We start from the raw sequence: 21,267 nt of genomic DNA, 5'->3' as shown, positions 1-21,267 counted from the left end.
CTGTGACATCACCAGTAACGCCGCGGCTACTGCCTGCAGCCACAGCAAAAAAATGAATGCGGAGTAGCAGGCCCTCATTTATTTAGTAATGTTATTATACTTCTGGGCACAGTCAATTGTGCCATCGAAGGAGGAGCAATCGCATACATAACTTCGACTAACCTCTCCGCGTAATAACTTTGCATGCCCGCCCCCATCCCCATGATCATGGACATTCTGGGGTATACATGAACCGATGGCGTCTGTCCTACGATACTGTGGTACAGCGAAATTTCTACAGTGCCATGATTACCTGCTGAAACTTACGGCGTATTTGCTGCATTCGTTGCTGCCCTTTATTAAAGACTGGAGCATGATCATGTAGCCCGGTGTCCGTGACAATGACTAATCTCGTCATGCAATATGTTGAAGAATCCGCCCTCCAACGTCACGCCCTCCAAACCCGCAACATCAAGTTCTACCGACGGTATGTCGACGACACTTTCGTGATCCTAAATCGCAACCTCCTAGACGAATTCCATTCGACCCTGAACAGCATTGAACCGTCCATTCAGTACTTGAACAGGATAAGCCCCTGTTGGACGTGAAATCCCGTGTAAATCCCCTTCCTGGACGTGTCCGTACGCAGGCTCACCACCGGCCTGATTCAAACTTCCGTCTACCGCAAGCCCTGTGATACTGGTAACTTCCTAAATTTCGAATCCTACCATCCGATTGAACACAAACGCAGTGTAGTGAGAACCCTGCTTCAGCGCTGTGAAGATTTCGCCTCTTGCCCGGAACAACGTACGTTCGAGGAGATGACAATCAAGGAGTCACTCATGAAACGAGGATACCCGCTACGTTTCGTTGAGAACGCACGAAAACGCATGCACGAACCAAGGACCCGAAGGAAAGACGATTTCCGACACGGCATCGTCACCATCCCAAACGTCAAAGGTGTATCAGCGACCATTAGGCGAGCTCTCCTCCCGTTAAAAATCAAGACTACGGTACATTGAAGCCCTGCCTGAAACTTCGTTCACTGATTTCTAAGCCAAAAAACCATATTCGATAAGGCCGAAAGTCAAAAGGCCGAAAAATTAGAACGCCGAACTATCATAAGGCCGAAAGCCAAAAGGCCGAAAAATCATAACGCCGAAGTGTCAGAAGGCGGAAAGCCAAAAGGCCGAAAAATAATAAGGCCAAGCAATGAGAAGGCCAAAATCAGAACACCGAACCGAACACCGAAATAAAACGGCCATTGAAACAGAAGACCTAGTGTAAGCATCCCTGTGAATGACCACTGAAAGGGAATTGCTCTTTTCATTAAAATAAAAAAGCAATGAACTATAACCTCGTATTGCCAATAGTCTATAACATGTTTACTACAAAGAGGAAGTGTGTGGTAGGTGAATGCCAGTGAATGACATGTATCACGCACTGAATGAATTGTAGAGGAGATGGTGTTTCTCTACATTTGATAACCCGAACCTGATTTCCACCGTGTACAATAAACACACAATAACACAGTGGTTCATATCTCTACTTTTCCTTTTTGTTTTCCCCTAAGTTATCGAAAGTACTTTATTAATGCGATGTTCGACGAAACGATTTATTTGCTGTATTAATTCCCAACAAGTTTATTCTATTTAATCTGTAGAGCTAATTTTTTTCTTTTTTTTTTGTCGCAGTTGGAATACCAGTCCTCGTATCCTGGGTTCCTCATTTGTCGGCGTTTCGATAATTCGGTTTTGTGACTTTTCGGCCTTGTGATTTTTCGGTATTTTGAATTCTCGGCCTTCCGGTTTTCGGCCTTATGATTTTTCGATGTTTTGATCTTTCGGCCTTTTGAGTTTTGGTCTTTTGATAATTCGGCCTTGTGAGTTTCGGCCTTATGATTGCCACCCTGATGTTCCCAACTCAACAAACGCAACGCGATTTAAGACAGAGCTCACCGAGCATTGTTGGAAAACAGATCACTCTTTTGACTACGCGAATGCTGTGACCTTAGCGAGGGAACAAAGGTGGGGTCCCAGGAAACTGCTTGAGTCATGGCATGTGCGAGGAGAACCTTCAGTGTGTAATACCAATCGCGGCCCCCTCCCCCAAGCGTTCGCCGACCTGGTTAAGTAATCCGCTGGTTGCGGTCGCCTCTCATTCTGCTTTCAGTGATGATGTCCCCCGGATGGGAGACGAAGCGTCTGCATTAAATTGTTATTTGTTGCGTCAAGCCGGTGTGCAACTTCGTTGTTTTCTCATCATGACATCGCTAAAAAATTACTGTTAATAGTAATTTTCGCCGGGGAGGTGAGAACACGGTGAACCTGCGTTTTGCATCTAGGGTGAGAGGTCATTGGTTGGTACCTCAACCGTTGGCACACAAGTATTTTATTATTTTATTCGTTCTATTCTATTATTTTATTAAAGACTGGAGTATGGGCAATGCGCAATGCTTGACCACATCGCGTTTCAGAAACGCTCTCGCCTTAAAACGAAGAGCAGGCTTAGTGTGTTATCCCCTTCCTCGGCGAACTTTACAACGCGAATTTGAAGGAGACCAGATCATACAAGTGTCCACTCGGTTTGCGGTCCTACAATCACTTTTAGAAGTGAACTTCACAACATAGCACGCTCCTAGCCAACCATCATCTCGAATGATATCGTTATCTGCCCTGATTTGTTGTAAACGGGAAACACGTAACACGTAAAGGAGCGTACTATGTGGTGAAGTTCACTTCTAAGAGCGTACAGTAACTACACTCTAAAAACTGAACATCACCGCATAGCACGCTCTGCGCAAACCATTGCCACGAATGATAAGGTTATCGCTTCTGATTTGAAGAGAAAGGGAGGCGTACGCCTTTTTGTGTTAATTTGGATATATGATAATTGACACAAAAAGGTGTACGCCTCCCCAGAGCCGTAGCGAGGGTGGTGCAAGAGGGGCAGCCGCCCCGGGCGCCCTCGCCAGGGAGGGAGCCGAACGGCAATCCCTGGCTGGTTGGTTGGACAGGATAAAGTAGGAATGAAGGCAGTTTGAATTTACAGTCTCGGCAGTGTAAATGGGCGGTTTCTTTTCCTTGTTTACAAGGCTTCTGACAGCAGTGAGGGAGGGGGGGCGGGGCTCTTCAGATTTGACTTGCCCCTGGCGCAAACTGGCCTCGCTACGGCTCTGCGCCTCCCTTTCTCTTCGAATCAGAAGCGACAGCCCTATCATTCGTGGCAATGGTTGGCGTGCTATGAGGTGAAGTTCAGTTTTTAGAGTCTACCTACATTGTTAAAACAGAATTTCATCACACAGCACCAGTGGCGTATCTAGAGCTACCTGCGCCCATGGCAACATGGTTAACATGATGTCCTTGGGGATGCGTTTTCGTGTGTTCCGCACTAGGTTTCACACTACAATCTCTCTAATGGCGGGTGCTTTAGATCATTTATGAATGTGCCAGGTTGAGTGCCCGAGCTTGCACATTCACACCCGACCACATAATGGCGCCCCTGTTCACCTGGCGCCCGTGGCAGCTGTCCACACCTGCCACACCCTAGATACGCCACTGCACAGCACGCTCCAATAGCCAACCACCATTCCAAATGGTATCACTCTGCGCATTGATTTGTTGAAAATGGGTGGAGGCGCCTATCTGAGACACATTATGCTTGTCCCAGATAGGCGCTTCCCCCCCTGTTTTGAACAAATCAGGACACACAATGCTATCATTCGGAATGATGGTTGGCTAGGAGCGTGCTATGTGGTGAAGTTCTGTTTCAACAGCATGGCATGGCATGTCACGTCGAGACTGGGAGGTACCCGGGTTCGAATCGCGGTGCCGGCTGGGCTGTCTGGGGTTTTTCCTGGGTTTTCCTCGGACGCTTTCAGACATATGTCGGCACAGTTCCCTTAGAAGTCGGCCCAGGACGCACATTCCCCCAGGGCGTCAGTCGTGACGTTGCCCACATACGTGAGGCCGACAACGGCAAGCCCTATCACCACCCACCACCACCACCATCTGTTTCAACAGTGTATGTGTTTGTATCGCCAACTCTAGGATGGGACAACAGCAACGCTTGCCCACATCACATCTCAAAAATAGCACTGCGCTCGCCCTGAAAACGAAGAGCAGGGATGTACTACTTTGTCTCCCTCCACGACGATCATTAGAACGTCGATCTGAAGGGATTTTAGAAAAATACCTTTTCGGGAACAACACCGAAAAGGATACTGTCCCGACGACTGTTTTATAGGCCGCGCGTTCAAAGACACGGCCACCCGGGACCCGACCTTGATATTCTAGGGGCCCTTCTCCAGTGATCGAATTGCCAACTGCAGGATGGGACAAGCGCAGGCTTGCCCACATCACGCTTCAAAAATAGTACTACCCTCGTGCTAAAATCGTAGAGTAGGAACTACCAATGGCAAACATCCCTCAGAATTCGCAAAAGAAAGACTACAATTCTTTCCCGGAACAGCACCGCAAGTGGTACTGCCCCGTCGACCTTTTTATCGGCCGTACCAGTCAAAGACACGGCCCACCCAGGGGCGGACCGCGTTATCAAGGGGCTCTTCTCCATATATGAAGGACCGGCTCCCTTTCGCCTCCCTCCACCGCGAAAGATATCTGGCCCCAAAAGGCGAAAGATCAATACGCGGATTTGAAGGGAGACCAGAGCAAAATTTGTAGAATCAATCGGCTTCACCCACTGTTACAGACGACGCACGTGTACAACTCATGGACTAAGGTTAAAATGATCTCGACTGACACATTCCCTGGTGTTCCACGCAGGTGAATGACAACGGACTCCTGTCCTTCCTGACGGAAGTGCCGAGGTTCTTCAGCGCCCAGTTCCCTCTCTCTTATCCAATCATCGCTCCACTCTATTGTGATGTGGACACAAGAGCCGCAGGGCGTGTCTTTTACCGGGAGACCCAAGAGCCAGACTTGCTGCGTCGCTTCGACACTCTGGTATCTGAGAACTTCGCCCTCGGTGCCAGGTTTAGGGCACAAAGCCTGTTTATTGCGACGTGGGATGGCGTCGGATACTTCGATACGAAGGCAGACAAGGTGATATTGCTTTATTCTCAATTTTTTTAATTGTATATTGTACTTGATGGAGTACTCCGGCGGTTGGGATTATGTGTGAAACCTACAAATCCTATGATCCGATGAGCTAGGGAAGCATAATTCCTTGAGGCCCGGTTTCACCAACGTCATTTGAACCAAGGTCAACGATCCCTTAACTTGAATTTAACGCTTACCTCTGCTTCATTAAAGGGAGTTATTGTCACTAAAACATTCTCCACGTCACCAACTAACGTTTGTAAAAAAAAGAACTGTGATAACTTCAAGTCTGAGCAATTCTTGATATCTGTTCAAAGTTAACCAGTGGTGGTGAAACAGGGCCTGAGTCTGAGGGAAACCTGCATAAGAGACAAGACAAACCGGAGAAGACTACACGCGGGATTCAAAATTTCCTTCTTCTATAATCATCGCTACAAATGCGATGTGCGAGTTTGAATATTTCTTGCTCTTCTGGCGTTCATTCCTTAGACAATATGTAGACATGTAGACAATATGACTGAGCAGCATACGCTTTCTATTTACCCTGTGACAGGTGAACACCTTTCAAGTCGTGGTCGGATCCGATGTGGGAGGAGGTGACAGCTACGTGGCAGTCCACTACCCCGAGGGCGGCGTGCAATGGATCCAGGCAGAAGCTAAGAACCCTTCCCTGCCGGATCCCAAGGCCCAGGCGGGTTTCATGTCCGGAGGAGAAGGAGGCTTCCATACTCTCATCAGGGGCTCTGGCACCGACCAGTTGCTCAACTTGGACAGGTCAGGGAGCCTTTTACTTAAAATTGATTCGTTGTCAGAGAGATCTTCGCTACATTAGACAGAAGGAATATATTGGACATTGTCTTTGTTTTATGTTTGGGGGACCTTTCTGTGTCTGGTTCGATGGTTCGCATTGTGGTCTTAGCTTACGTGACAATGCCCATCCTGCACAATCGTAAAACGGCACAGGGGCATGCCCTCCAATGTATTACTCTGTAGACGAAAGCGTGCTGGGCGAACGCAATGCATTCTGGGCAGGTCCTGGTCCCACGTCACAGCAAACGTCAACGCACACGTGACCTTAAAGATGCCCGCGCCCGAGATCGACGGCCAAACCGTTTGTGAACAACGTGTTTGCAGTCTCTGTGCGCCGTTTTAGACGTCTCTCGACCACGATAATTGTTTTTGTCCGATAATCTCGCAGTCGAATGCGCAGTTTTGTACACGAGGGCTCGTACTATTGACCACTTCCTAAGAGGTGATGACGACCCCGCGTTAAGACGCGGACTGAGCCGATGTGATGTACTTAAGGAGAAATGGGCTACCATGTCGCGGAAGAAGCACCGTATAGTTCACGCTGGCTTCATCTCTTGACTTTATGCCAACGGGAGTATGTCGGCAGGCCATAAAACGACATCTAAACAAAGTCACATGACCTCAAAATGACGTTTTCTATGACGTGTGACCAGGACAACATAGCGGATTTGCGAAAAGCACCTGCTTGAGGGTATAGTTACAAAAATGGCGAGTTTATGTCACCCCTGTGTAAAACGGAGCGAGTGAGTGGCGCTATGGCAGCCTTACCGCAAAATGATGCCGTTCTCACTCCTGATTCGCGGAAAGCGCGTGGCGCACGCATTTCTGTGCCAATTAACGTAACCGCATACGTGTCACAAAAAGGTATGCCTCCCGTTTTCAACAAATCAGGGATGAGTGTTGGGTAAGAGCGCCTTACACAATCTAAAAACGGGTGGTGGAGGTGTTGGTGGAACTGCTTGTCGTACGCTCTTAAAAATGAACTTCACCACATAGCACGCTCCTAGCCAACCATCATCCCGAGTGACAACGTTCTCGCCCCTGATTTGTTGAAAACGGGAGGCGGAGCCTATTTTGTTTTCATCATGCACGGCACAGAACAGGCTCCGCCTCCCATTTACAACAAATCAGGAGCGAGAACGTTTTCATTCGGGATAATGTTTGACTTGGAGCGTGCTATGTGGTGAAGTTCATTTTTAAGAGTGTGGTCGGCCATGCGCAGGCGGGCAACGCCACGACCATTGCAGAGGGTACTGTGCGCCGACTACACAGGGAACTGGTGCCGACATTTGTCTTAAAGGGGGCACTAAAATGCAAAAACAATTTGCTCTCAAATGAAAGTCCGTGTTCCCATTAGTGTAATGCAAGCAAAATTAGTTGAAACAGCGCTACCGTTTAGAAGAAAAACGGTGGTGGTGGTGGCGGTGATAGGGCTTGCCGTTGTCGGCCTCACATATGTGGGCCAGAAAAACGGAATGAAAAGAGAGTCGTCTTTGGCGACAACGAATGGTATCCCGCAGGAGACAAATATTGGCGGCATCCATGAGACAGAAGGAGAAGCGCGCGCATGCCTACCGTGAGCATGTGTATTTTGGAACGGCCCAGTAAACCACAAACGTCTATTAGACACACCAGAAAGATCCAAACATCTAAGACATTTGGGATGTCTAATAGATATCCAGATATATCCACATTACGTTCCATGGATGTGCCATGGATCGTCGGAAGCTCATCCATAACTGTATAAATGCATGTCCTGTGGATGTAACAGCCGGACATGTGTCACGTCCAGTGGACGTGCTTGTCAGGCATTGCGACGTATAATATACGTCCAACGGATGTTCCTACCGGATTAACCTATGATAATATATAGACGTACGTTTACGAAACGTTGTTTCGACTATCAATTCAATAGTAATTTTTACGTATAGCGCTAGAGGAAAGCGAATCTATCGTGCGAGAACGTGAGAATTTGGAGAACAAGTAAACGCCAGTTTTTCCATTTGTTCGCGTCCTCCTCTCTGCAAAGTATCTAGGTAGCACTCTTCCACCAACACAGGAAACCTGTCAGTTTGACAGCTCCACTCAGTAGGTAACCTCATCATAGACAATAGCCTGAATTACAAACACAATATTTGTCAGGAAGGAATATCAGAAATGTTAGCGTGCAGTTTGACTCATTGCAGACGTACATATTAATTGCAGAAACACATCCTCGTCACCGTTACAAACGTTTTGCAACTATTGGTATTTTAGTATATGTTCCATCCAGTACGCCAATAGAAACTGAGAAATGCCCAAGCCGTGTCGGGTGGGGTACGGCCACGACTACGGCATTTGCGCTGTTCATGCACACAAAATAGCTGAAAAAGTAGATTTGCAATCCGGTCTATATATTGTCGTATGTTAATCCGGTAGGAACATTGATAGGACGTATATTAGACGTCGCAATGCCTCACAAGCACGTCCATTGGATGTGATAAATGTCCAGCTGTTACATCCAGAGGACATCCGTTCATACAGTCATGGATGAGCTTCCGACGATCCATAGTACATCCATTCCACGTTAGCTGGACATATCCGGATGTCTACTAGATATCCAAAATATCCACTGTGTACCATCCTCTGGATGTCCATTAGACGTTTGTGGTTTACTGGGCATCCAGAGGACATGCATTTACACATTGGATTTTCTGAATTGTAGCCCACAACAGTTCTCGCGAATGTTCCACTGACAACATTTATGTTCACGTCCATCGGACAGCGACGTCAGCCCGCTTCGCAACGCGCACTATGTTTCTCTCCGGGACTGCTGCATGGCGTGGCACGCGCATGAACGCGTAGTATGGACTAAAAACACCGATGCACGAGCTCAAACGACGTTCACTGCTTAGAGCCAAAGCAAGAAAGAGTCCGGTACAATTTCGATTGTAGCTCCATAACGGAATCAAAGTTTTGAATTATGATAACAAGCACGAAATTAACATAACGTGTAACGCAATTTGATGTGAACTTGTTTTTGCATGTTAGTGCCCCTTTAAAGATTCTCGCTCGTCTACTACTTGTCTTTGTTTTCCGTCTTCGAGCTCAAGGTTATGTTGCACACTTTGAGTAGTTGATGTCAAGTTCTACTAACTTCAGGCCCTGATTTATTTACAAACGGCAAGACGGTCATATGCTATGAGATCAACTTTTGTGTCCCATCGGCTAGGATGAGCAACACCGGTGTACCAGGCCAATGGGTGTACCACGTTTCCGGGCCCCAAGTGGTAGGGCCAGACATAGGGAACGGCGAATTCCTGGATGTCGCTGGCTGCGCCCGGGAACCTTGTCCCCCATCTAGCAACTGTGTCGACTACGAAGGCGGCTCCTGCTGTCGATGCAACGAAGGACTCTTTGGAAATGGACGACACTGCGTCGCAAACGGTAACACACTTGACAATAGCCGCTAGACAGGGCATTTTTTTCAAGTGCTTCAGATTTCTTAGAAAAAAAAAAATGAAAGCAGTAATGCAGAAATCGGTTTTTCAGGTGCACTCACATTTTTTTATTTACCTTATAGCGCGCTCCTGGTCAACCAAATGCCATCGTTCCCCCCTGATTTGTTGAAAACGGGAGACGTACACATTTTTGTACCACCTATGTAGTACATAATTGCCACAAAAATGGCGTACCCCCCCCCCTCGTTTTCATCAAATCAAAAGAGAGAACGTTGTCATTCGGGATGGTGGTTGACTAGGAACGCGCTATGCGGTGAAGCTCTGTTTTTAGAGTGCGTCGCACAGAATGATACCGTTATCACTGTTGATTTGTGGAAAGTGCAGGGCGTACGCCTTTTTGTGAGAGTTAACATCACTGCATAAGTGTCACAAAGAGGCGTACTCTTCTCGTTTTCAAGAAATCGGCGGCGAACGATGCAATTCCGGACGATGGTTGCCTAAGAATGTGCTTTGCGGTGAAGTTCTGTTTTGAAAGTGTGGTTTGTCCAACCGTCTTCCTCAGACAAGAGGGATGCCCTTCCGTTAATCGGGTAAATTTTCGATCTCGCTTAGTAAAATTAGGGCGAGTAGGTACGTACCAATCGTAAGTGTGGGACGAAATACAAATGGGCGTTTACCATAGCCGGGGCCGTGCAGGCCTACGCTGTTAAAAATGAACTCCACCGCATAACACGCTCCTACACTCTAAAAACAGATCTTCACCGCATAGCACGCTGTACGCCAACCATTGCCACGAATGATAGAGTTATCGCTTCTGATTCGAGGAGAGAGCGGGGCGTACGCCTTTTTGTGACAATTTTGCTATTTGGTAATTGCCACAAAAAGGCGTACGCCTCCCTGCCTCGTCGAATCAAAAGTGATAACCATATCGCTCGTGGCAATGGCTGGCGCACAGCGTGCTATGCGGTGAAGCTCTGTTTTTATAGTGTAGCCAACCATAATCTCGAATGATATCGTTATCTGCCCTGATTTGCTGAGAACGGGAGGCGTACGCCTTTTTTGTGACAATTATGAACAGCATAAGCGTCACAAAAAAGGCGTACGTCTCCCGTTGTCTGGGTAGTTAACGATATCATTCGAGATGATGGTTGGCTAGGAGCGTGCTATGTGGTGAAGTTCATTTTTAAGAGTGTACACTCGTTTGGCTGTCCTTTCCGTCTTTATTTTTTGTCTTCTAATAAATATCCCCCTCAGGGGCGTGCCCTACACGTCTTAAAAATGAACTCCACCAGATAGCACGTTCCTGGCTAGCCAACGTTCGTCCCGAATACATCGTTCTCGCCCTTGATTTGTTGAAAACGGAAGGCATACTCCTTTTTCTTTACAATTATGCATATGTGGTACAAAAAATGCGTACGCCTTCAGTTTTTAACAAATTAGGGACGAGAACGATGTCATTCGGGATGATGGTTGGCGAGGGGCGTGCCACGCGGTGGAGTTCATTTTTAAGTCGTGACGATGCTCATACGCGTGTGGCTAACAACGGCAAGCCAATTTCGACATTACCCCCCCCCCCCCTCCCTTCCCTCATTTTTAAGAGTGTAGCAGAGCGTGCGATTGACGCAGAAACTATTAAAACAGATAGTGGTGGTGGTGGTAGTGCTGAAATGGCTTGCCGATGTCGGCCTCACAGAGGTGGGGGCAACGTCACGACTAACGCTCTGAGGGAAATGTGCGTCCCGGGCCGACTTCTAAGTCAACTGTGCCGATCGACGTATGTCTGACAGCGCCCGAAGAAAACACAGGAAAACAGAACTTCATCGCATAGTACGCGGCTAGTCCAACATCAACCGGAATGACATCGTTCACTTTCCTGATTTGTTGAAAAATGTAGGCGTACGCCTTTTTGTGACAATTATGGGGTCATGGTAATTGTCACAAATAGCCGTATGCGCCACGCTTCCCGCAAATCACGAGTGATAACGGCATCACTCTCTGCAACGGCTGACCTACATGGAGCGTGTTGGGTGGTGAAGCTCTGTTATAAAAGCGTACACTCTTAAAAACGAACTTCACCACATAGCACGCTCCTAGCCAACCATCGTCTCGAATGACATCGTTCTTGCCCGTGATTTGTTGAAAACGGGAGGTGTACGCCTTTTTTGTGACACTTATGCAGTTCATAATTGTCACAAAAATGGCGTACGCCTCCCGTTTCCAGCAAATCAGGGGAGAGAACGATGTCATTCGAGGTTATGGTTGGCTAAGAGCGTGCTATGCGGTGAAGTTCATTTTTAAGAGTGTACACTCGTTTGGCTGTCCTTTCCGTCTTTATTTTTTGTCTTCTAATAAATATCCCCCTCAGGGGCGTGCCCTACACGTCTTAAAAATGAACTCCACCAGATAGCACGTTCCTGGCTAGCCAACGTTCGTCCCGAATACATCGTTCTCGCCCTTGATTTGTTGAAAACGGAAGGCATACTCCTTTTTCTTTACAATTATGCATATGTGGTACAAAAAATGCGTACGCCTTCAGTTTTTAACAAATTAGGGACGAGAACGATGTCATTCGGGATGATGGTTGGCGAGGGGCGTGCCACGCGGTGGAGTTCATTTTTAAGTCGTGACGATGCTCATACGCGTGTGGCTAACAACGGCAAGCCAATTTCGACATTACCCCCCCCCCCCTCCCTTCCCTCATTTTTAAGAGTGTAGCAGAGCGTGCGATTGACGCAGAAACTATTAAAACAGATAGTGGTGGTGGTGGTAGTGCTGAAATGGCTTGCCGATGTCGGCCTCACAGAGGTGGGGGCAACGTCACGACTAACGCTCTGAGGGAAATGTGCGTCCCGGGCCGACTTCTAAGTCAACTGTGCCGATCGACGTATGTCTGACAGCGCCCGAAGAAAACACAGGAAAACAGAACTTCATCGCATAGTACGCGGCTAGTCCAACATCAACCGGAATGACATCGTTCACTTTCCTGATTTGTTGAAAAATGTAGGCGTACGCCTTTTTGTGACAATTATGGGGTCATGGTAATTGTCACAAATAGCCGTATGCGCCACGCTTCCCGCAAATCACGAGTGATAACGGCATCACTCTCTGCAACGGCTGACCTACATGGAGCGTGTTGGGTGGTGAAGCTCTGTTATAAAAGCGTACACTCTTAAAAACGAACTTCACCACATAGCACGCTCCTAGCCAACCATCGTCTCGAATGACATCGTTCTTGCCCGTGATTTGTTGAAAACGGGAGGTGTACGCCTTTTTTGTGACACTTATGCAGTTCATAATTGTCACAAAAATGGCGTACGCCTCCCGTTTCCAGCAAATCAGGGGAGAGAACGATGTCATTCGAGGTTATGGTTGGCTAAGAGCGTGCTATGCGGTGAAGTTCATTTTTAAGAGTGTACACTCGTTTGGCTGTCCTTTCCGTCTTTATTTTTTGTCTTCTAATAAATATCCCCCTCAGGGGCGTGCCCTACACGTCTTAAAAATGAACTCCACCAGATAGCACGTTCCTGGCTAGCCAACGTTCGTCCCGAATACATCGTTCTCGCCCTTGATTTGTTGAAAACGGAAGGCATACTCCTTTTTCTTTACAATTATGCATATGTGGTACAAAAAATGCGTACGCCTTCAGTTTTTAACAAATTAGGGACGAGAACGATGTCATTCGGGATGATGGTTGGCGAGGGGCGTGCCACGCGGTGGAGTTCATTTTTAAGTCGTGACGATGCTCATACGCGTGTGGCTAACAACGGCAAGCCAATTTCGACATTACCCCCCCCCCCCCTCCGTTCCCTCATTTTTAAGAGTGTAGCAGAGCGTGCGATTGACGCAGAAACTATTAAAACAGATAGTGGTGGTGGTGGTAGTGCTGAAATGGCTTGCCGATGTCGGCCTCACAGAGGTGGGGGCAACGTCACGACTAACGCTCTGAGGGAAATGTGCGTCCCGGGCCGACTTCTAAGTCAACTGTGCCGATCGACGTATGTCTGACAGCGCCCGAAGAAAACACAGGAAAACAGAACTTCATCGCATAGTACGCGGCTAGTCCAACATCAACCGGAATGACATCGTTCACTTTCCTGATTTGTTGAAAAATGTAGGCGTACGCCTTTTTGTGACAATTATGGGGTCATGGTAATTGTCACAAATAGCCGTATGCGCCACGCTTCCCGCAAATCACGAGTGATAACGGCATCACTCTCTGCAACGGCTGACCTACATGGAGCGTGTTGGGTGGTGAAGCTCTGTTATAAAAGCGTACACTCTTAAAAACGAACTTCACCACATAGCACGCTCCTAGCCAACCATCGTCTCGAATGACATCGTTCTTGCCCGTGATTTGTTGAAAACGGGAGGTGTACGCCTTTTTTGTGACACTTATGCAGTTCATAATTGTCACAAAAATGGCGTACGCCTCCCGTTTCCAGCAAATCAGGGGAGAGAACGATGTCATTCGAGGTTATGGTTGGCTAAGAGCGTGCTATGCGGTGAAGTTCATTTTTAAGAGTGTACACTCGTTTGGCTGTCCTTTCCGTCTTTATTTTTTGTCTTCTAATAAATATCCCCCTCAGGGGCGTGCCCTACACGTCTTAAAAATGAACTCCACCAGATAGCACGTTCCTGGCTAGCCAACGTTCGTCCCGAATACATCGTTCTCGCCCTTGATTTGTTGAAAACGGAAGGCATACTCCTTTTTCTTTACAATTATGCATATGTGGTACAAAAAATGCGTACGCCTTCAGTTTTTAACAAATTAGGGACGAGAACGATGTCATTCGGGATGATGGTTGGCGAGGGGCGTGCCACGCGGTGGAGTTCATTTTTAAGTCGTGACGATGCTCATACGCGTGTGGCTAACAACGGCAAGCCAATTTCGACATTACCCCCCCCCCCCCCTCCCTTCCCTCATTTTTAAGAGTGTAGCAGAGCGTGCGATTGACGCAGAAACTATTAAAACAGATAGTGGTGGTGGTGGTAGTGCTGAAATGGCTTGCCGATGTCGGCCTCACAGAGGTGGGGGCAACGTCACGACTAACGCTCTGAGGGAAATGTGCGTCCCGGGCCGACTTCTAAGTCAACTGTGCCGATCGACGTATGTCTGACAGCGCCCGAAGAAAACACAGGAAAACAGAACTTCATCGCATAGTACGCGGCTAGTCCAACATCAACCGGAATGACATCGTTCACTTTCCTGATTTGTTGAAAAATGTAGGCGTACGCCTTTTTGTGACAATTATGGGGTCATGGTAATTGTCACAAATAGCCGTATGCGCCACGCTTCCCGCAAATCACGAGTGATAACGGCATCACTCTCTGCAACGGCTGACCTACATGGAGCGTGTTGGGTGGTGAAGCTCTGTTATAAAAGCGTACACTCTTAAAAACGAACTTCACCACATAGCACGCTCCTAGCCAACCATCGTCTCGAATGACATCGTTCTTGCCCGTGATTTGTTGAAAACGGGAGGTGTACGCCTTTTTTGTGACACTTATGCAGTTCATAATTGTCACAAAAATGGCGTACGCCTCCCGTTTCCAGCAAATCAGGGGAGAGAACGATGTCATTCGAGGTTATGGTTGGCTAAGAGCGTGCTATGCGGTGAAGTTCATTTTTAAGAGTGTACACTGTCAAAACAGAACTTCACCACATAGCACGCTCCTAACCAACCATCATACCGAATGATATCATTCTGCGTCATTATTTGTTCAAAACAGGAGGGAGGCGCCTATCTGGGACAAGATAATCTGTCCCAGATAGGCGCCTCCTCTCATTTTCAACAAATCAATACACAGAATGATATTATTCGGAATGATGGTTGGCTAGGAGCGTGCTATATGGTGAAGTTCTGTTTTAACAGTGTAGTTGTGACATGTTGAAGGAGAAGGTGCACCTGACTCCACCCCACACTCTTAAAAATGAACTTCACCACATAGCACGCTCCTAGCCAACCATCACCCCGAATGACAACGTTCTCGCCCTAGATTTGATGAAAACGGGAGGAGCACCATATTTTGCCCCATTATGCACGGCACAAAATAGGCTCCTCCTCCCGTTTTCAACAAATCTAGGGCGAGAACGTTGTCATTCGGGGTGATGGTTGGCTAGGAGCGTGCTATGTGGTGAAGTTCATTTTTAAGAGTGCACAAGCGAAACACTTTGGATTCGTTAGTTTTAAATAAGGAAATAATCAATTTATTAAGAACCCATAAAACGCATGCGACAAACGTGAAATGATCGAGAAAGCTGATCGTTGGGAACCGTCGTTGTCTTGGAGACAAGACTGTTCTCCTAATGGACTCTGTAGGACAGGCTCCGGTACGTAATATGGTCGGATCCCGACGAATTGATTTTGCGCGATCATCAGATGTTCCACCTGTTTTGCGACGTGGGATTTTGGAATTTCCTATATTGAAGCGGAGGCTTCAGGTCGGATGCAGCCCATATTTCGAACAAGAGACTTCTGCCACTTGGGCCTTTAGAAGAACAGTTGCTGTTCGAAATGTGGGTGGCTCCCGGCTTGAGGATTCTGCTTCGATCTACTTTCACTTGATCATCCGAGAGTTACATGTAAGCCACATTCCTCGCTGTTGCAGGCACAGCCCAGAGGATTACCGGTAAACTGAAGGGGATCCTCAACGATGTTCCCCTGAGCAAGGAAGTGGATGTGCATTCTTACGTGGTGCCCACCGATGGAAGGTCTTACACGTCATTGAGCCGTGTCGTCCCAACATCTCTGGGCAGCGACCTCCAAGCACTGCTGACTCTGGGAGGAGTCGTAGGGTGGATGTTTGCGGTGCCCAAGGGACACGAAGCTTTCAACGGCTTCATGCTCACCGGTTGGCCTTTCAGACTATTTCTTCCTCACCGCTCTACCTAACTATTAACATCTTACTTGCTTATGCAGCTATGTGGTAGTCCTGGTGAGCACCTACAGCTCCGTTTCTTTTAAGCTTCTGCGTAGTTGCGAGGACTTGAAGAGGTGGCTTGAACATGCGTCTTGTTTTTTATACGTACATGATACGAGGGACGTCCAGTGAAGAGCCTGTAAAGTAGATTTAAAATTCTGTGCTGTGTATTGTGTTCACGGTTCTTGCTCAAGGTGATACATCAGTGTTATGTCTTTATTGACATCAGACAGTGTCGACCAGAAGACGTAAAGGAACGGCCGCAGCCTGTATTTGACAGGAAATTGACTTTGTGTTGGACGTCGATGTTGCATAGACGTCTACGTCCATCTCCTTGACAGTAGAGTTTGCTTGTACTGAGGACTTCTGTCGGCACACTGACTCGAAGTGTCCTTTCCTCGTACATGACCGGCAAGTTTTTTTCCTAGCAGGACAACTGAGACTGTTCACCAAGTGCTTTATCGGCCCACATCTATAGCATGCATCTATAGCATGCATTTTCTTCTCATGGCGAGCAGGTGACACGGTAGCGTGGTGTTGCTGACCAGCCAGGAGAGCAGATTCTTTTTTCGCTTGCTCCACTTGCTATGCAATTGCCAGAGCAGTGTCCAAGGTCAGGTAGGGCTGTAGTAGAAGGCGATCCCTGACAGCCTGACCAAATGTCTTTTCCACCAACTGGTCACAAATCATGTCTTCAGCCATGACCTCAAAGTTGCAGTTTGTACTAAGGGTTCGCAGCGCTGTAACAAATTCATTAATCGATTCACCTGGATGTTGCGCCCTTGCACGGAACCGGTATCGTTCGACCGTTCTATTTAGGGCTGGCAAGTAGAAGCGCTATAAGCTCTGCACCGCGGCAGCATACACGTCTTCCCTCTCGTCGACGGTCGAGGAGACTGTCGTAACAGGTAAACTACGGAATACCCGTTATCCCTCCACTCCAAGACAGCTCAGTAGAATAAGACTTCTTACGTGTAGGCGCATATCCCATTCCACCGCAGACCTTCACGTAGGTGGCGAAGGGCTGTATCCACTCCTCCCAGGGAACGGCCCGTTTTCCAGGGGAAGGCAGAAATACTGGTGGGGGATGCAGGTTCATCCTGTCGACTGCGTCAAACTGACGTCTTTATTGACATCAGACACAACTGGACTAGTGCCCGAAACAGAATTATGGCATAACGGAATGCCACGAATGTTGTTGTTGTTGTTGCTCTTCGAGCGGGATGGCGCTTATCCGCAAGAGAGATTGGCCAGGACTAAGGAGGTGCAATCACCAGGATGGTAAAAACGAGTTAGAACCGGTTAGAGCTGGAGATGAACGAGATGATACAATGGAGAATAGTGTGGTCCCTAACGCCGTTATGGGAGGCTCCGAGGGATAGCAGAGATGTCAGGGAGAGCGGAGCACCGATGGAGAGAAGAGGGGGAACGAGAAGTCGACGACGAATGGTGACATAGGAGGGGCAATCAAGGAAGAAGTGATGGACGGTCTCGTCCGGACGAATGTTCCGGTCCGCTCTGCGCGAGCTACCTTCTTCTTCTTCGTCCTCGGAGCAGTAGCCGGAGCTACCCCCTTTCGTACCTGTCCCTCGTTCTTCTCGTCCTTGCATCGACACAACAACCGGGTCTTCTAATATGTATGTAATTTTTGGAAGCCCCAGCGTCCCAGAGGTCGTCACGTGACAGTAGTGTAAAAATGACTCCCCAGCTGGAGGCTTGCACCAAAGAAGTGCAGCAGTTAAAATTTGCTAGTTACTTTCTCTCATATCTCAAAACCACCCTGGATCATCTTTATCTCGGTCACACTCTCTTGTGACCTCCGGTCAAGGTGCGGTAGCTCCTGCTCACTTCATCGTGAAAACTTTTGCTTGTTTATCTAAAAGCACAGGGCACTGTGTTAGTTGGAATTTTGTATGCAGCATCGTATAGCTTACAATCAAATACGACTCATCTCAAAATCAGTAGACAGCTCCAGATTTTTTCGGTAAATAGACAGTTGTAATAAACCTTATTGCGTCACGTGCTTTCCGGCGATATTTCCGCATGAGGTCTTGTAGCTTTTCACCTCATTTCAATAACCATGTCGCTTAATCTCATACCACACATCCGTATAATCACTCATTTATTATATTGTCACACGCTCTAAAAACACGCAATGGTCAACTCCTGCACATAATGAAATCGTTATCACTTGTGATTTAAAGATAGGGGGTGTACGACGTTATGTGGCAATTACATGTTAGATGTGAAGTGTCCAGCAATGGCATGTACCCATGTCCTTTCAACATTCTTCAGCACACCAGGAGAGTGTGTTGCAAAAATGACCAACTGGACCGTTGTAGAGTCGGCGTTCGTGCTATAAAAATCAAAACTACAAAACCCACTCCCTTCCCTTTTTGTATGTCTGTTTCGTCGATATCGCAGCATCATTAAAAACAAATCAATGTGCAGGTGGCGTCTTCAACCGAACGGCGGATGTGACGTTCCCGCAGACAGGACATCACGTGACCATCACGGAGCAGTACATGGGTGTTGATGCCTTCAACATGATGCGCATGTCTGTGGAAGTCCGTGGCTCGCTACCATCTCTTGCACAGGGCTCCAAGATCACGGTCCCAGACTTCACGGAGGACTATCACAGGCCATTTCTTGGTATGAGACTCAGTCGCGTTCGCGTTAGTTGAGCGTCCGAAGAAAGTGAATTCCTAAGAGAGCTGTGAGCTAGTGATCTGAGATAGCGTTAGAAGACGTCATGACAGACCCATCACAAGCCAGTGACGGTTCCAACTGTGGCAGAAAGATAAGCCTGGCCACCCGCGAGTTCGCGCCCCACTCTTGTTATCGAGTCTCTTCTAGCTTTGGTCTAACGCTGAATAGGTTATTATTGGTCTCTCCGTGCTAGGTTTCAACGTGTTCAAATCAAAGACCACACCATCACTATTCTAGTTGCCCTCCTGGACCAGTCTCGACTAATTAGAGAATTATCAGCAATGACGGTCAACCGATTTTTGGGAGTATTCCGTGCGCAGTAACTGTGTTGGAAATCTTAAAGTGTAATTTCCTTTAGTTTTTTTTTAGTACTGGTGTGTGTGCTGCGCTTATGTACCTCTCGCAACGGAGCAGACAACGCCTTTAATGGGTGCTGAACGTTGCAAGCTTTAGCTGTTTTTCTTTTCTAGTCTATGTCCGTCTGTCTGTCAGTATTCCCGAGAACGATGTCACTCAAGATGATGGGTGGCTAGTTGCGTGTGTTGCGCGTCATGTCGCTGTTCATTGCAACAATAACGACATACATACGAGGGGTGTTCAAGTCAAACCGGGACTTTCTGTCTCCTGAGTGTACAAATGACTCGCGCTACTACCTTTTCGTCATTTTCACGCGCGACAGGCCTGCGTGTTCACCACGTGGTGGTCCAAAGTTTGTGCAAAATAGAAGACACGTTCTGGACAAGGTGGCCGACAAAGAGGTGAGCGGGCACATCGAACAGCTAATTGTCATGAAGTTCCTCGTGAATGAAGGCGTAAAGTCATCTGAAATTCACAGAAGACTTCAGGCTCAGTATGGCCACGATACACTTATCCGCAGCAAAGCGTTTGAGTGGTGCAAACGGTTCCGAGACGGCCGTACATCAGTGCAGGATGATCCCGGCTGGGGCGGCTCAAAGCCCATTGTCAGAGTTCCTGAGAACACCCAACTTGTGGAGCGCCTGATCCTCAAGGACCTACGGATAACATATCTCGAACTGGCTCGAACGACGGACCTTTCTGTGGGAATGTTGAACACTATCATTCATGAACACCTCCAGTTTCGGAAAATTAGTGCCCGTTGGGTCCCGAGGCAGCTCTCAGTTCTCCGGCAGAGAAGACTGGAAATCTCCCAAGAGCTAAGGTATCGTTTCGACGCTGAAGGACAGCCGTTCCTTGATCGGATCATCACGTGCGATGAAACGTGGGTGCACCATTTCACTCCTGAGTCTAAACGCGCATCAAAACAGTGGAAGCATCCGGGCTCGCCAGCTCCCAAGAAGTTCCGAAGCACGTCGTCTGCGGGTAAGCTCATGGCCACGGTTTTGTGGGACAAGGCTGGCGTTGTTCATGCTGATTTTCTGCCCAGTGGTACCACCATCAATAGTGCATAATACTGCCAGGTTCTCAGGGATGTGCATAAGGCGCTGAAGCAAAAGCTGCTGGGCCTCATCACCAAAGGAGTCCTCCTACAGGACAATGCATGCCCGCAAACCGCGCATCTCACGACACGCACCTTACAGGAACTTGGCTGGGAGTTGCTGCCACATCCCCCTTACAGTCCAGACGTCCCCCCCCCCCCAGCCATTTCCATCTCTTCGGGCCACTGAAGGCGTTCCTTCGGGGCCGCCACTTCAGCTGCGACGACGAGGTCAAGAATGCGGTCCGATCATGGCTGCGACCCGCCGGTACGGATTTCTACACTGCTGGCATCCAAGCCCTCGTTAAACGCTGGGACAAGTGCATTAGTGCAGCTGGAGATTACGTTGAAAAATAAAAGTAATTTCTCGCCTGTAAGTTCATTTTACTTTTGCGCAAAATGACAAGTCCCGGTTTGACTTGAACACCCCTCGTGCTTGTATACAGTAACTTGAACAGATAATTTAAGCTACCTATCTTAAATACTTTTGCGAATAACCTGGTATCTTGCAAATACTTTCAATGGTCAGTACTTATACTTTAGCTTATAAGTACTTTTTCAGTATCTTCTACTTATTTCCCAAGTTACTTCGAAGATACTTCTCTGTACGTGACACCGGAGGTAGAGCGAAATCTTCTCTTTTGCCTCTCTGCAATGCGCTTTGTGCTCTACATATGCTATATATTAGTGCAGAACCAGAGAACATTGTCATTGGGGATGATAGTTGGCTAGCAGCGTGCTTTATGTGGTGAAGATACAGACTTATCATATACAAAACATGTCACAGCCAAAGTTCTCTGGTTCTGGTTCTGCACTCTAAAAACAGCATTTCACCGCATAGCACGCTGTGCGCCAACCATTGCCACGAATGACACTCTAAAAACAGAGCTTC

General features: G+C 47.8%; 1 protein-coding gene across 1 annotated transcript in view; it reads left to right on the top strand.

Annotated features, from left to right (window-relative positions):
* Window positions 1-21,267, top strand: part of LOC135391645 (nidogen-1-like) — a 61,541-nt gene that overhangs the window by 22,389 nt on the left and 17,885 nt on the right. Inside the window, exons 2-6 of the mRNA XM_064621972.1 lie at window positions 4,764-5,042; window positions 5,593-5,813; window positions 9,061-9,275; window positions 15,899-16,141; window positions 18,662-18,862. Coding sequence (XP_064478042.1) covers window positions 4,764-5,042; window positions 5,593-5,813; window positions 9,061-9,275; window positions 15,899-16,141; window positions 18,662-18,862 — 1,159 coding nt within the window. The remainder of the gene's footprint in view (window positions 1-4,763; window positions 5,043-5,592; window positions 5,814-9,060; window positions 9,276-15,898; window positions 16,142-18,661; window positions 18,863-21,267) is intronic.

Source organism: Ornithodoros turicata, chromosome 4 (genome assembly GCF_037126465.1).
Source record: "Ornithodoros turicata isolate Travis chromosome 4, ASM3712646v1, whole genome shotgun sequence".
Taxonomy (NCBI): Eukaryota; Metazoa; Arthropoda; class Arachnida; order Ixodida; family Argasidae; genus Ornithodoros; species Ornithodoros turicata.
This window is presented reverse-complemented; position numbering and strand designations above follow the sequence as displayed.